Source organism: Lipomyces tetrasporus, assembly GCF_029532465.1.
Source record: "Lipomyces tetrasporus strain NRRL Y-64009 chromosome Unknown POJ06scaffold_3, whole genome shotgun sequence".
In the NCBI taxonomy this organism is placed as follows: domain Eukaryota; kingdom Fungi; phylum Ascomycota; class Lipomycetes; order Lipomycetales; family Lipomycetaceae; genus Lipomyces; species Lipomyces tetrasporus.
Window position 1 is genome coordinate 1,269,585 of NW_026611598.1, and position 13,862 is coordinate 1,283,446.

The 13,862-nt window shown below is 50.9% G+C and overlaps 6 protein-coding genes across 6 annotated transcripts; 2 read left to right on the forward strand and 4 right to left on the reverse strand.

Annotated features, from left to right (window-relative positions):
• Positions 1-1,670: 1,670 nt before the first annotated feature.
• POJ06DRAFT_248812 (mitochondrial carrier domain-containing protein) lies at positions 1,671-3,765 on the reverse strand. The gene is made up of 4 exons (XM_056187080.1): positions 3,092-3,765; positions 2,893-3,036; positions 2,565-2,671; positions 1,671-2,503 (listed from the first exon to the last, which is right to left on the reverse strand). The coding sequence occupies exons 1-4, from the start codon at positions 3,357-3,359 to the stop codon at positions 1,976-1,978; spliced, it is 1,047 nt and encodes a 348-aa protein (XP_056045567.1). The 5' UTR covers positions 3,360-3,765; the 3' UTR covers positions 1,671-1,975.
• On the reverse strand, positions 3,747-5,321 carry POJ06DRAFT_248814 (uncharacterized protein). The gene is made up of 3 exons (XM_056187081.1): positions 4,969-5,321; positions 4,559-4,888; positions 3,747-4,507 (listed from the first exon to the last, which is right to left on the reverse strand). The coding sequence occupies exons 1-3, from the start codon at positions 5,224-5,226 to the stop codon at positions 4,232-4,234; spliced, it is 864 nt and encodes a 287-aa protein (XP_056045568.1). The 5' UTR covers positions 5,227-5,321; the 3' UTR covers positions 3,747-4,231.
• A 206-nt stretch (positions 5,322-5,527) lies between these two features.
• POJ06DRAFT_248816 (cytochrome b-c1 complex subunit 7) lies at positions 5,528-6,420 on the forward strand. Its single transcript, XM_056187082.1, has 2 exons — positions 5,528-5,875; positions 5,999-6,420. Exons 1-2 carry the CDS (start codon positions 5,742-5,744, stop codon positions 6,252-6,254), a joined length of 390 nt encoding a protein of 129 aa, XP_056045569.1. The 5' UTR covers positions 5,528-5,741; the 3' UTR covers positions 6,255-6,420.
• Positions 6,180-7,954, reverse strand: POJ06DRAFT_77280 (metal-dependent protein hydrolase). The gene is made up of 6 exons (XM_056191541.1): positions 7,789-7,954; positions 7,658-7,728; positions 7,522-7,583; positions 7,352-7,458; positions 6,639-7,273; positions 6,180-6,579 (listed from the first exon to the last, which is right to left on the reverse strand). Exons 1-6 carry the CDS (start codon positions 7,854-7,856, stop codon positions 6,512-6,514), a joined length of 1,011 nt encoding a protein of 336 aa, XP_056045570.1. The 5' UTR covers positions 7,857-7,954; the 3' UTR covers positions 6,180-6,511.
• On the forward strand, positions 7,953-9,379 carry POJ06DRAFT_77339 (uncharacterized protein). The gene is made up of 3 exons (XM_056191542.1): positions 7,953-8,362; positions 8,418-8,781; positions 8,836-9,379. The coding sequence occupies exons 1-3, from the start codon at positions 8,233-8,235 to the stop codon at positions 9,191-9,193; spliced, it is 852 nt and encodes a 283-aa protein (XP_056045571.1). The 5' UTR covers positions 7,953-8,232; the 3' UTR covers positions 9,194-9,379.
• Positions 9,380-9,416: 37 nt separating this feature from the next.
• POJ06DRAFT_248819 (uncharacterized protein) lies at positions 9,417-10,698 on the reverse strand. The gene is made up of 2 exons (XM_056187083.1): positions 10,518-10,698; positions 9,417-10,454 (listed from the first exon to the last, which is right to left on the reverse strand). Exons 1-2 carry the CDS (start codon positions 10,541-10,543, stop codon positions 9,566-9,568), a joined length of 915 nt encoding a protein of 304 aa, XP_056045572.1. The 5' UTR covers positions 10,544-10,698; the 3' UTR covers positions 9,417-9,565.
• Positions 10,699-13,862: the final 3,164 nt, after the last annotated feature.

Genomic DNA, 13,862 nt, shown 5'->3' on the forward strand with positions numbered 1-13,862 from the left:
GGAAGATATCGATGTGCCAGCAGGGAATGCTCTTTAGTTCGCGGCCCAACACTAGCTGTAGGTGGCGCCGGATAGTGCAAACTCAAGCTCTCAGGAAATTCTGCACCACAGACAAATAGAGTTTCGAGATCGCGAGTGTGAAACTTACAAGGGTATTAAACAGGTGGGTCGGCTGCAAACTAGACGCGACCCACTGTCTGCTAATCCAGTTTAGGATACCTTATTGAAGCCTAGAAACGGCTGGGGCAGTAACAAGAATGTCTACTGCATATATCCGTCCGATCATAGCATACATTTGTATAGCGTTCGTTCTGTAGCTGAGTCTTCCTGTAACCAAACTCTTGGTAAATTTGACCGATAGAGCAGGAACTCGTCCACCCATTCCGAGTATATTCTAGTAAATGTCGAGCAGTTTGCAATGACGTGGATTTAGGCCTAAAACTCGTCTCGTCCGATTTACAGAAAGACTACACCAATGACATATCCCCTATTTCTCTCAAGTACGCTGCTGTTAATGCAAACTATCAGCTCACACATGTGGTTGCCACCATGCATATTTGATAAGAGACTTCTGGTGATAACTGCAGCTAGCCGTAACGTCGCCTTGCCGAGTTCTGTGAGTTTGAATCTTTGGCTGGTGATTTAAACCCACAAAGCCATTTTAATGCGGATTTTCCCAGCGGTGGTGACTCGTCACCGATTTTCTATGCCAGTTTGTTGAGTCTTGTGGTTTTGTGAGTTTTTCTTGTACGAATTAGGTCGGTTGTAAGTGGGTTTCGTACCGTACCAGACGTCATCCCGACTTATACTTGAGAACGCGTTGTGAAATCAGAATCACCGGAAATCAATATTTGATACTACTCACAGCATGTCGCCTAGAAGTAGACGAGCCGAGGATCTATTAAAGGGCGTCATTGATGAACCAGCTTCTCTACAAAGCAAGAAGAAACCTGGCAGCATTTGGTGGAAGGCATTAGGGAATAAGAAGGTAAACATAGTCGTCTCTGACTCAAGGAACTTCAGGAGTATCTTGTCAGGGTGAGCGAGTAAAACTAACATGCATACGTTGTGGTCACAGTCGCTTATACTGCCTATCGTCTTTCTTGGAATGGTACGATTCTTTGTATTGAGGTATTTCATTACCTAGTAACTAAGATTGGTTGCATGAGACGTTCACAGTAGTCGCCATGCAGTTAACGGCACCAAAACGACCGAAACAGGATGCTGTGGCTGCAATTTCGGAATCGGTATGCTCTGAGTGATGACTTACTGTTAGAGATCAGAAGAATATTAACGGGGGATGTCAAATCAAACAGATCGACCGCAAGTATAAACACATCACCACGGAGCAAAAAGTACAGCTCCTGGAAACTGAATTGCGTCTTCGCGGACGATAGTTTTGATATCTGGTGATTGGTGTACTCAAGTCTTGTCGTTGTCGATATGCCATTATAATAGCACGACTACAAATTGGGCCATTTGTAAGGTTCTACGAATTTGGCTGGACGAACAAGATATTCTGAGAAATACGATGCAAAATTCGGTACTGAGTATCAGAGTAGAGCGCCAAGTCAGCATTTATACATGACTGGAAGCACGTCGACAATTGGCAGTTGCAGCATACGGCAGGAAGAGGCAGCGTAGTGGTGTATGGATTGAACTACCTCGGTATAATTTCTCAAGATTTATTCCTCAGTTATCCCTATCCAATGTATAATACAAGCAAAATACGATAAAAAAGTCCGTAAATCCGACACGCAATTGATACCTGGAACGCAAATACAAAATATTCAAGAAGCTACTAAAAGCACTCACACTCCTGAAAAAAGAACCATAAACCGTAAATGCAAATGTAGAAATAAGAACACTGTCTATCCATGCTTATTCCCTGTGCATACAAGAAAACAAAACATAGTTCCCGGAAAAGATATGGATATGAGAGAGGAGAAATACTAATGCCAAGACAAAACCAATTCTAAACTGGCGCCTCTTCAATTCCCCTCGTTCGTTTTAACCTATTGATCTCATCTACTATGACTTCGTAGGTGATTAATGTGACGGCACTCGCGGGTACGGTTCGAACCAAATTCGTACCCAATCCGGAATAAAAGACCCGCCACCCTTCTTCTTTGAATAATGATGTGATAGTCTGTAAAACTCCACTGTACTTCATTTCACCATTATGTGGAAGTCCACGTTGTATTTGCATTCGAGTCCGGACAACCTCATGCGGATAAGTTGCGATCGACGCGCACATCTTGGATAAACTAGATGCCACTATGATGCCGCCAACCTTTCGCGTTTCGGACAGCTCGGCTTCTGGCCCTGGAACAAACCAATGTTTGAATTCTTCATACAAGGGGAATTGCACGGCGACGTGGGTCAGACCAAGGAACGCCGGTAGCAAGCCCGCGTAGAAGGACATTATGCCTTCTTTCTTGTACATCGTTCGAAACGCATCTATCGTACCTTTGTAGTACCATGATGTGTTTGAATTTTGGGTCTAGCAATCATTTCCGCAATCAACATGCATCCAAGTCAGATCAACAGCAGGACGGTCTTACCATTAATCTTGTCTTGACGACCCAAATTGGATTCGTAATTGTAGTGGATGAGCAACCCGCACATAGTGCAGAGGCAACGTGAACTGTGAAGGGATAATCTCTAAATCCTATGGTAAACACGTTAGAATACTGAATGTCATTGCCATTTTTTGACAAGTTCAAATTTCAAGCGAATACAAGCGTCTTAGATCAGATATGGAAAGATAAAACATAATCAGGAGTCATTGTAATTCTAGAGCTATAGTTTTTATTTTTCTCATCATAAGACTCCACGAACTCGTTTGTCCGACAATCACCACAGCTGGAATAAAGCCAATTCAGTACTTACCCCATAAATTACTAAACGTCTTTTTACAACTCTCGTAGACTGTAAAGTATATCATCCAAGTAGGTAGATATCCAAATGTTATGGGAACCACACCACGATAGAACCCTTTGAAGCCTTCGGTCTTCCATATGGTCGCGACTGTCCCTGCGGGAGGTTTAATGACTACCCAGGATTGCACTCAACCACGGATCTGACGTACCTCGTAGCCCATCGTAATAATGATCATGTATGATTCCATACCTTGTGAATCCACCCTGAGCCTGAAGTTTTGTCTTAACGACGTCTAGCGGACAAACCACGAGACCTGATACTACGCCAGCCGTAGCGCCTGCTACCGCGTATACCGAAGACTCGGTCAGCCCGGCTAATCTGTCCGATATAGAAAGGGACTGTGCAGTTCTCGCCGAATTCAACTGACTGGCGAACAACTCCTTGACTGCCGTACCGTCCGGTGATTGCCCACCCATTGCCGTGCCCTGTTGACTTGACTTGGAACGTGATGAAAAGCCGTTGGTAATTCAGTTACTTCAATCTATATGCCTTGAACGCCTTGCACACATTGCTCTCGAATCCTCAAAATGTAATCTGTCGAACGGCAAAGCGTGGCGAACTCAAGAACTTCAATAGCGCTGCCACGACGATATGATTCCCAACAAAGCGCCCCGAGAGTGGCCGAACAGCACGTTATGCAAAGGGCAGCTACCCTTGCAAATCCACACAAGCGTCAAATTCCACTGTTCTGCAGTCCGACCAGGTCGAAAAGCCGTATGCTAAAGCGTCGATTCTGCTAGGTCGAGATAAGGCCGAGATCAATGGACAATCAGCTCGTTGAGGGAAAAAATTCGGGACATGTCGGCGATATTTGGGCCGTTGAGCGCGCGGTAGCCGGCAGTCCGGGCGGCAAACGAGTGTAAATCATGGGGCTAGTTCCCTCCTCAAGCTGAATTGAGCCTAAACGAGATCGACACTGATATGCTACGAAATACTTGCGCTCGCGAAGCCGGTCCATCCCCCGAGGACTTGCCGTTCTCTTCTCTACAAATTCTCCTTGTGTGCTCACACTGCTCCGAGACGTCCGAATCCTATATTCTAATCCCATTATGAATCATTTATGTGATGGCTTCAATTATGCGTACATCGTGACCCAAAAAGTATCCACGATTGCCAGTTTCCAATTTATTTAAACAATAAGTGCAAGTCATACAAACTACCGACAACGTTCTATCGTAGCATGTCATTAATCCGAATCCCTTACGTATATATCCGTCGTGTGAGTGAATATTCCAAGAACAACCAAAAAAAAGACAAAACAAAGTTCCAAAATTACTCCATAACACGATCAGTAAGACTCCTTCTTGGTGAGAGAGCCCAATCCCCACCAGGCCAATGTACCGGCCAGTAGTGACGCAAGCACCTTTTTATCCCTCGCAGGAATATCTTGTCTCGTAGAGTACTGGTTAGTGTTCGCCTCCTCGACACTAGAGTTGTCAACTATATCACGAATCGGTTCGGCAACTATATCGCCGCTGACGTGACTAATCTCTGGCCCGGCAAACGGAGGGTCGTCGTCTGGCACAATTGTCCTGACAGAGTAATCATCAGGCATCACTGGCTGCTTCTCTTGTTAGCGCATACCACCATCAGAGATTGCCCAATTAGTACTTACGATAGGCATAGCGATAGTCTGCACTGGCTCGAAGCCCATGTCCGGCATCCGATAGAACTCGATAGTGGAATCATCACCCTTCGCGGCCGTGAGCGCAGTCGTTCGGATCGCCCGCACAGTTTCGATAGGCAACGACCTAGGAACTGACGCCGTCTCGGTCTTGGCGACTTCGATAGGGGTCTTGCCGACAATGGCGGTCGAGATCTTCTTCGACTGAGGAGGAATACTCGGGACCGAAGGCGCGACAGCGCGAATGTCACGAGTAGGACGCTTGGAGGCTCCTGTTGAGAATGGCATCGAGGCATCGTCAATAGTCAACCGATCTACAAGCTTTAACAGCAGAAACCAAATTGTTAGTATGTCAAACCAGAATACATATTCCCGCAGTATAACATTTCAGCTCAACATACGTGACTCTTGTTACCGCCAACTTTCAAACCGCGTTTTCTGCATTCCGATCGAAGATTTTCGAGCGTAAGATTTTTGTAGTTGCCGCCAGTCTTGTTGAGGACGTGGGTCGGATTGGGAGTCGAAGCAGACGAGTGGAGGTAGTGAGCCCTCAACGAGCCCGGTGCTGACCTAACCGATCTCAATGTGCGCTGCATGGTGAGGTACTTGCGAATGGGACCCAATGTGTATCTTCCGAGTCGGTTGATCCGGGGGAACATAGGGCGATAGTTGCCACGAGCGGAGTATCAACTTGATCGCAAATCAGCGACTGGTGAGTGCGAAGTTGGCTAACAAAAGTTGGTGGGGATCGGCGTTCTGCAGTCTGACTCCACAACAAGCCGCACTTGCACTCGTGTTTGTTTACTCTGCAACTATATGCCCTAGTTTATTTACGGAAGGTCAGATGCCTAAATGGGTTATAGTGCCGTTAACCCCGGTCGCATAAGTTCGAGGGTTAGGTTATAAGTCCCTCGGGTATAAATGCATAGAAGTTCCTGGCAAGGTGTAGCCATAATCGCACTGGAAACATGGCATGGTGCAAGAACCAATCCGCGTCGAGCAAAAGTCAAAACTCGCCTGGGCGGTCCCGACGTCGAATTGCTGTGGTGGTGGTCCAAACCTGAGGTTTGCTAGAAAGAAAGAGGCCGACCAGCATTCTTCCGTTTCCTCGTGTATATTATTTTCTTGCCGACTCTTTACTGTAATAATTTCCTCCGACAATTAGGTAGCAATAATGACCGGAAGTTACTTGCGCACCTACTTTTTGGCAAAGTACATCACCTCCAACGCGCCGGCATTGGCCAAGCTCGTAACACCTCTTCAGGGCTTCATGATTGAGACCAATGGCTACAGAAAGATGGGATTGAGGTATGTGCACATTGTGGACGTCTTTGGTTCAGCAGTTCGATTACTGCGCGTTGACGCAACCCCGAGATCGAATCGTTTAAGAGTTACGATTACAATTGCTAACGACTTATTCTGGCGGTTTAGATACGATGATCTGATTGCCGAAGAGAACCCGATTGTCCAGAAAGCCATCAACAGACTGCCACTGAAGGAGTACTACGACAGAAATTTCCGTATTCGACGGGCGCACCAGTTGTCGCTCATGCACCAGCTCCTTCCCAAGGACGAGTACTTGAGTGCCGAGGAGGACGTGCGCTACCTCACGCCTTATATATTAGAAGTCGAGGCCGAGATGAAGGAGCGAGAGTATTTCGACAACATGACTGTTGTTAAGAAGTAAAATGTTAATCCGATGACATAAGGGTTAGAGATTACAGGAGAACTTGTACAAGCACTGGCACACTTGGGTATTGGCGCAAGGATTTATGTTGTCTAAGTGCGCGTAAGAATGAGGTTGATCATAACTAGCTTCACAGCTTCAATATATCGCATTCCCACAATTTAATCTCTGAGGAACGTAGAGGAGTATAGCCGTGTGCTACATATCATCCTTTTTTCACATCGCGCAACGCTCTGGGATTCCCAAGATCGTCGCAGTTACAGCGTGAGAGCTTTCTGTGCCATGAGCAAGGCACCGTCGCGCGTTTGGTTACCGCCGATGAAACCTAGACAAAACATGTCAGTTCAGCAGTCGCAAAAACTCTCGCCTCCATTAGAAACGTACCTGAAGCATGGACGAATACCCCACCGTCAATGCCGGTCAGGTCACTAAGCGCCTGGTCGCGCACTCCTCGCCATGGCTCAGGCAGCGGTTTTCTCGACTTGAAACTATTTGGATCCACCGGCACTGCTTGGACTCTCCAACCCTTGCCGTCACTATAGATCACGTACATAATCTGGCCCTTGAAATCGAGTTCGTCCTCGAGCTCGAACAAGTGTGTCTTCCACGTCACAAACTGGTCGAACACAACGATCCGGCCGGCCTGATCAAACTGGTACCGCTGCTCTATCGCAGCCTTTACCAGATCCCGCGCCGGCAACCAGGCTCTGCCGTAATACTTGACCAGGTCAACGAACACGTCGCCCATGAGCTTGCTGGCCTTGTCAAACTGGGCGTCCAAATACGCGTCGTCGGAGGCCTCGTTCCAGGCCGGATTCAGGGCCGCGACCATTCCCGGCAGCGTGATCGAGCTCGTGCTGTAAGCGGGCTCGACGTCGTCCGGGTACGCGCTCTGGCCATTATCATTGCCGTCGATGGCTTCAATCATGGCGGCGTAGATCTTGTCGTACAAAACGTCGAGCCGCGAGTCGTCGTGGTTCATGTCGAGCTGGAACGAGATTATTTTTTTGCCAAAGTGCCTTACCGCGCCGTCAGTAATTTTGCCCAAGAAATTACACACATGCATGTACGCATGGGCGAAGTCGTAGAAATCATACTTGTAAATCAACCCAGCGGAGCTAAGCTTGGTTTTGAACGCGGGCGAGAACGTTTCGGAGAACTCTCGTTGGTGGTGATCGAAATGCTTGACGCCGTCATATTGGCCCTACAACCAAACCCAACCATCAACTAACGTTTCTAATCTCGACAGTGAGCTTCGAGCTCGTACCTGGACGTCGACAATTATGTCGCAAGCCTCGAGAACGTCTGGCGTTCGAGATCTAATCACGGCTGCGCGCTGTCGTGTTAGCCTGACTTGAGACAGGGGCAGATGCCGCAAGCAAGCAACCTAACCAGTCACGAACCTGAGTCCTTGTACTTTGGTAATAACTTAAGCATAAACACCGCCAATGCTTCGTCGGCGTGAAAAGTGCCGCTGGCCAAGTAACAAAAGTTAGCGAAATGTTCATTAGCCCAGCCCGCCGGAACGTCGTACCTATGAGTGCCGATCCTCATTTCTGTCTTTTGCCGTTTCGGGTCGGGTGAAGTTTGGTCGGTTGTCATGGGTTGAATCCCAACCAGTAGGTCATATACGAATACTGTCGTGATGCTGGTGAAATGTAGATGCAAACCAGCCGCAAGGAGAGAATCCTTCCAGCGAGCTCAAAACCTTGTCGCAGCCGCACCACAGGCGGCCCTAACCCGCCTGTCGATGGTAAAATATCGGCGGTCGTTCCAGCAGTCCTCGGAGTTATTCTTCAGTTGAGTTCAGCTGTGGACGGGATTGCCAAGAAAAACGGTTTCGCTCGATCTTCTGCCTTACCTGCTATCGACGACAAGTTTGGGACTAGTGTTGCCAGCAGCAAGACTGAGCATTCGCGGCCATAACAGGAACCGGGTCCGAACATTATTCGCGACAGCCGTGCGCGCGGGCGGAATCATGCCGTCGGCCAAAGGATACCAGGACCAGTTGGATATGCTGCGCCTTGGATCTGACCCATTGCGCATAGCATACACATCGTCGCCGTCGGTTTTGTCGTCGGCCGGTTCGCAAGTCAAGTCTCTAATAGGTCTGTTGCTGTGATCGCCGGCACAACACGCAGAAAGCTAACAGGGCAAGCGCAGTGTTCGACTCGTCATTCAACCCGCCGACAATGGCCCATCTCGAGCTCGTCAACCGCACACTGGCAAACCCGGCGATCGTGGAGCCTGGTTCGGTAGCTGACGTGTTGCTGCTGCTTGCCGTGCAAAACGCAGACAAGCCGACTGCACCGGCGCCGCTGGCCGACAGACTGGCCATGATGGAGCAATTCAGTTTGGCCGTCGTCGGCGGCGGCCAAAATACAAACAAGGTGAATGTTGCCGTCGGTATTACCAAACACGCTCGGTTCGTCGATAAGGCGGACGGCGTGTTTGGCATGTTCCCCGCTGTCGAGGAGCAGGTCTACCTTACGGGCTACGACACGTTGATCCGGCTGCTTGATGCAAAGTGAGTTTGTCCGTCGTCGCTAAGATGTGGTGGAAATGTTAACACCTGGACAAGGTACTATCCCAATCAAACCCTCGAACAAGCCCTCGGCGAATTTATGGCCCGCTGCAAGATCGTCTGTTTTATTCGCGACAACCCGAAGTGGGGGACCGCGGCAGACCAGGTCCGGTTCGTGGACGACATTCGGGCCGGCAAAAAGCCCGACGTGCCGCAAGCGTGGGCGAGCCGGATATGGCTCTTGTCGTACTACGCCGGACACCACGGCGGGCCGACAAACCTTGATCTCGCTCTGGTCAGTTCGACGGCGGCCAGAGCCGCGGCGTCGCAAACAGGTCAGGTATGTATATTTACATGTGTCGTCAGGGGGCAACGCGTCGGTCTGTTGCCCCGCCGTAAGCGAGGACAGTGCTGACTTGATATTGTGGTTGACGCAGAGTGCCGAAGGGCTGGCGCTGGTCGATATCGTGCCGCATGGTGTGCTGAGATACATTGTCGAGCACAAGCTCTATGTCAAGTAGGCGAACCAGAACTCAGCAGCGAACCGCCGCGTCCGTCGCCGCCGCCGTCGGTCTTGATGTCGATACCAAGCACAGGCGTGAATTTAGTATTAGATTAGGAATAAAATTAAGAAATCAAATTACCCAAAGAGATCCACAAATACGCCATAAAAATCCCCCCCCCCCCCACCACCAAACAATATAATACAAGAGAACCGAATTGCCCAAACTAAGATGCGCGTCTAGAACTCCAAGATAAATAATACACTCTATAAAACAACCCGCCCTCACACTGTACCAGGAACTTTCCACTCGGCCGTCATGCGCGGCGGCATCGGCATCGCGTAAGCGTGTTGGAGGTGATGCGGGCCCGCATAAGACGGATAGTACTGGCCAGCAGACATGTGGGGCAGCGCGATGGGGTGAGTGAGCGGATGAGGTGGGGGTGGTGGAGGCGGCAATGACGACACTGGCGGAGACGGATGGACATATGTCTGATGCGGTTGTGGCGGCGCCAGCGAAGGCATCATTGCCGGAGGGGGAGGAACCGGGCCGGCAGGTAGGTCCCGGTGAGAATGCACGGGCGTAGGCTGCTGCTGAGGGATCATCTGCTGCTGCTGTTGCGGCAGCTGAGTACGCTGCTGCTGGCACGCATACAATTCGTTCTTGACACGGCTCAACTCTGACTCCAGGGACGATATGTATACGACCGCCTTGTGGAGAATGACAGCTTTCGAATCCTGGGTGCCTCGGCAACGAGGAATGCTGCCTTTGAGTTCCAGGAAACCACCGTTGATGTTCTCGCGCCGCCGCTGTTCGGACAGGATGTGGGCGTACCGGCGGTTGGAGCCGGGCGACTTTGTGGACGACGAAGGAGTCGAGCCGGATCGAGCCGCGTGGGTGTCTATTCTCCCGTCGTGCGACCGGGTCGATACATCAGGAGCAGATAGTGACCGCCTGTCTAGGCCGGCCGGCTTAGTGGTGGTGTAAGCAGGGAATTCTTCGAATTGGGGAGACAGCGTTGGCGAGGGCAGAGCGGACGAGCAACCACCCCCTGCGTCTGGAGAAGACGCGGTCGACGAGTATGCAGTTGGGACGGCATGGTCAGGCACGCGACGAAGGTAAGCGGCGTCGGCGGCGGCCGAGGTGTGATCATCTTGCGGAGGCGTCAAGTCACTGGACGTAATTTGTTAGCATAAGTGTATCAGGAAGGACCCTAGCGACCCCAGGACAACATACGGCTCGACAATTGACTTCAAGTCCATGGTGATGGCGATTGAGACGTGAGAGTGTAGTGGTGTCCGGGGGTAGTCTGGTCGACCAAAGTCTGCTGGATAGTATGTGCGGGAAGTAGAAACGGCTGCAGCATGAAGGGCAGGATGGAAGAGTGATTATATGCGGAGACGGAGGATGGGTTGGGCAAGATGGAGAGAGTGAGCGTTGGTTGCCCGCAGGACGGATCTCAAGGTACGAGGCCGACCAGATAGAGTTTTGACGGTATCGACCTGTTCGGACGACGATTGCGTCACATTGCGTTGGTGGATGTTGGTGGTGAAGGTACCGGTTTGGCCATTAAGCATATTGGATGGCAGGCACGAGGTACGCAGCAGAAGGCCCGCACTGGCCGGTCCGGCGGACGCAGAAGAAAGGCATCTTCCGCTGCTTCTTGTGTACCCACGCTGCCATTTGTACCACCCGCCGACACCCACCATCCCTTACTCAACCACTCCTCATAATCTGGCCTTTGTATGCTCACCTCAGGTGGCAAATTCTTCGCTGTATCTATAATATGTACAAGTACAATGGCTGGTTGGCCGCAGCTAGTCAGACTGTCGTCATACAGACCAGGGACGCAATCGGGACGCGCACGTCACATGGCCAGCCTGCAACCACCGCATCCCGGGAGGACCCGCTCGCCTACGCACTCAACCGGCGGCGCCGTTCCAGTCTAGCGCCAGCATTAGCGCGCCAACAAAAACCGCAGCCACTATTATTCTGTACCGTCGTACATTCGTAGTTATGGTTGGAAGGGACAATTGACACGGGACGGACTGACGGCCAAAGCTGCCGCTGGAATCGACTGGAGTAGGAGGCCTGTCACATTCCACCATCTGGCTCGCTTGCCTAATCCACATCAAGCTGTAGTACTGACACTCAGATTTGCTCCAATCAAGGATCCGTCTGCACGGTCGAATGAAACGCTCGTCGGTTCTGTTTGCCAACCGGCACGCGCGGGAAGTTTTGTCCCGCGCTCATGCTGCGGGCCCATGGTGGTTTTGACAGTTGCCTGCCCTTGCCCAAGCATGCGAAAGTCCAACTACCACGAATGCATATTACTCTACATCATCGGCAGCCAGTGCGCGGACTGCTTGTTGAGTCAAACGCAGCGAACTCGTCGTCTTTCAACCTGGCATATCTGAAAAGCCAGATCGTGACCGCTGACTATTGTTCGACTAGGTCGAATATATTTACGCTGACCTTCCGTTTAAGGAATGCCCGTGATGCTTGCTTCGCGACCGTGCGCATGTCAATCAGTCTGACCGATTGCACGTTCACGACAATTGTGTCCGTGATGCCGAAAACAAGATTTTGCCATGGCTGTAGCTCCGGCCGGGTCTGTCCGACCATTCCAATTCAGCGACGATCATTTTCAGGTGATTTTTGTCACTGCTAGCAAACGTCTCAGATCTGAAAACCAATGATCGCTGGACAGGCGGGCAATCAGATCCGCAGGTGCGTGGACCCCTCCTTGTGCCTGAAACCCAAATTAGAGGAACCCGGTGTGGATTGTCACCGCACCACGACGATCGATAAAATCCACAGCAGCGAGCCCAGATAGGCGACATCGAAACATGTCTTGCCGCTGCCACGTCTCGTCTTGACTGTTGTTCCCTGCTCCCAGTGCGACTGAGCGTTTGAGCGCGCACGCGTCCATCATAATTTACTGGCGGCTTCCGAACCGAACCCGAGTGAGCCTCATCATGCAGACCGCGACCATCATCGCCTCTTGACCGAGCATAGATCCCGAGCAATGCGACCCCGGTGCGGGCAAGAAAGCTGTTTCAGGCTTAGCTCGCCCACATGGTGCTGCAGCTCGACATGTGTTCACGGGCAAACCCTTACAGCGCGCTGGCAAAACCGCAAACCTTGACAAGGTCCCTAGCCGCAACAATTACGATCGCCCAATCAACGCTGTTGTGGCCCCAGCATGACCGGGCCCGCCGCGGCGCCCAAATTCCACGCCAGTTTTGCAGAGCCTGTGCGAATATGTGCGTCAAATCCCAGGTTGATTCGATTCTTTGTACAAGACGACGATGCAGGTCGGAATATTCGAAAAGCAGACATGTGGGCGGAGTGTGGCGTGATGCGTCAGCGGTGGTTCGTCGTTAGCCAGGACTGAGTGGATCTTTGGTACGCTAATGACGCGTAGCAGGAGCCCGGAACAACCCGCTATCGACTAATCCGGTCAAGCGAATATGCCAATCCGCATCCACTCGACGCCATCCGAACTTTGTTTTTCCCATCGCGGCCGAAGGTACTGCGACCTGCATGCAACCACTAATCCGGATCCTTGGTTCGGACCGCTGGCTCGTTTCGGTCAATGCAACAGCGGTTGTATTTATGACAATCGAGTTCGAAGCCTTGGTCGAACCGGTTGGTATGCGAGATGCGCAGTGGGACGATAGGAACAATGGCCACGTGCCTGGACCCCGGTGTGCGGTCGAATTGGTTAGCGCGCCAGGTACGGTGTACTGTCCAGTTACCAATCCAGTTGGCGGCCTTGACTCACTGGCCCACTGGTACGAGTTGGTAATCTTCAACCACGTTGCTCTGCAATGACTAACAGCGCTAAACTATGGATCCGCCAGCAACGCCACAAACAAATTATGTGACTGATGGCAGCAGGCTATCTTAGCTCAAGAAGTCAACTATGGCGGCGCTGCAGCATGCGCTTGCGATAGCGTGTTCGCTTACAGTGCGCGGGAAAGACTCGACGAATCCGGCCCAGTTGAGCACGGCGGCATGCAAACGCTAACACGTGGGTCCATCGCGCTCCTGTGGGCCGGCCACCACCGTTCGTTCCCATTTTGCACCCTCGCCCGAGCCATGATTTGGGAGCACGGGCGAATCCTAGTCGGCTCCATTATTATTTCCTTTCGCTACGTATCCACTACTGTTTACGGAAGGGCCCGACAAGAACTCGATAGTAGACCGACGCTAAAAATTTATATTAGCTCTGCCGCATATAATATTAATCCGTCGAGAAACACCGAATAGCAGCCGAGCTCGTACGTGACTATGAAAGCGGGCTAGCCTATTTTGACAGCTTGCGTTCCTGCGATCAGATCTCAAACAAAAAAAAAAAGAGACTTCAATCTGGCTCGTCGCCAGGGTTTCGCTAAAACCTGCGCCCATGTGGTAACAGCCTGCTAAAAATGATTGCAATTTATTGCGAGATGGCTGGGCCCAAGCTTGCAGCACACCTGCCCCTGGGTGCCAACCAACATCCCACCAGCGGTCTCCAATAATACACCGTCGATCAGACGAATAGACCAACATAAAAAATTTGTCAAGTATTGCAGA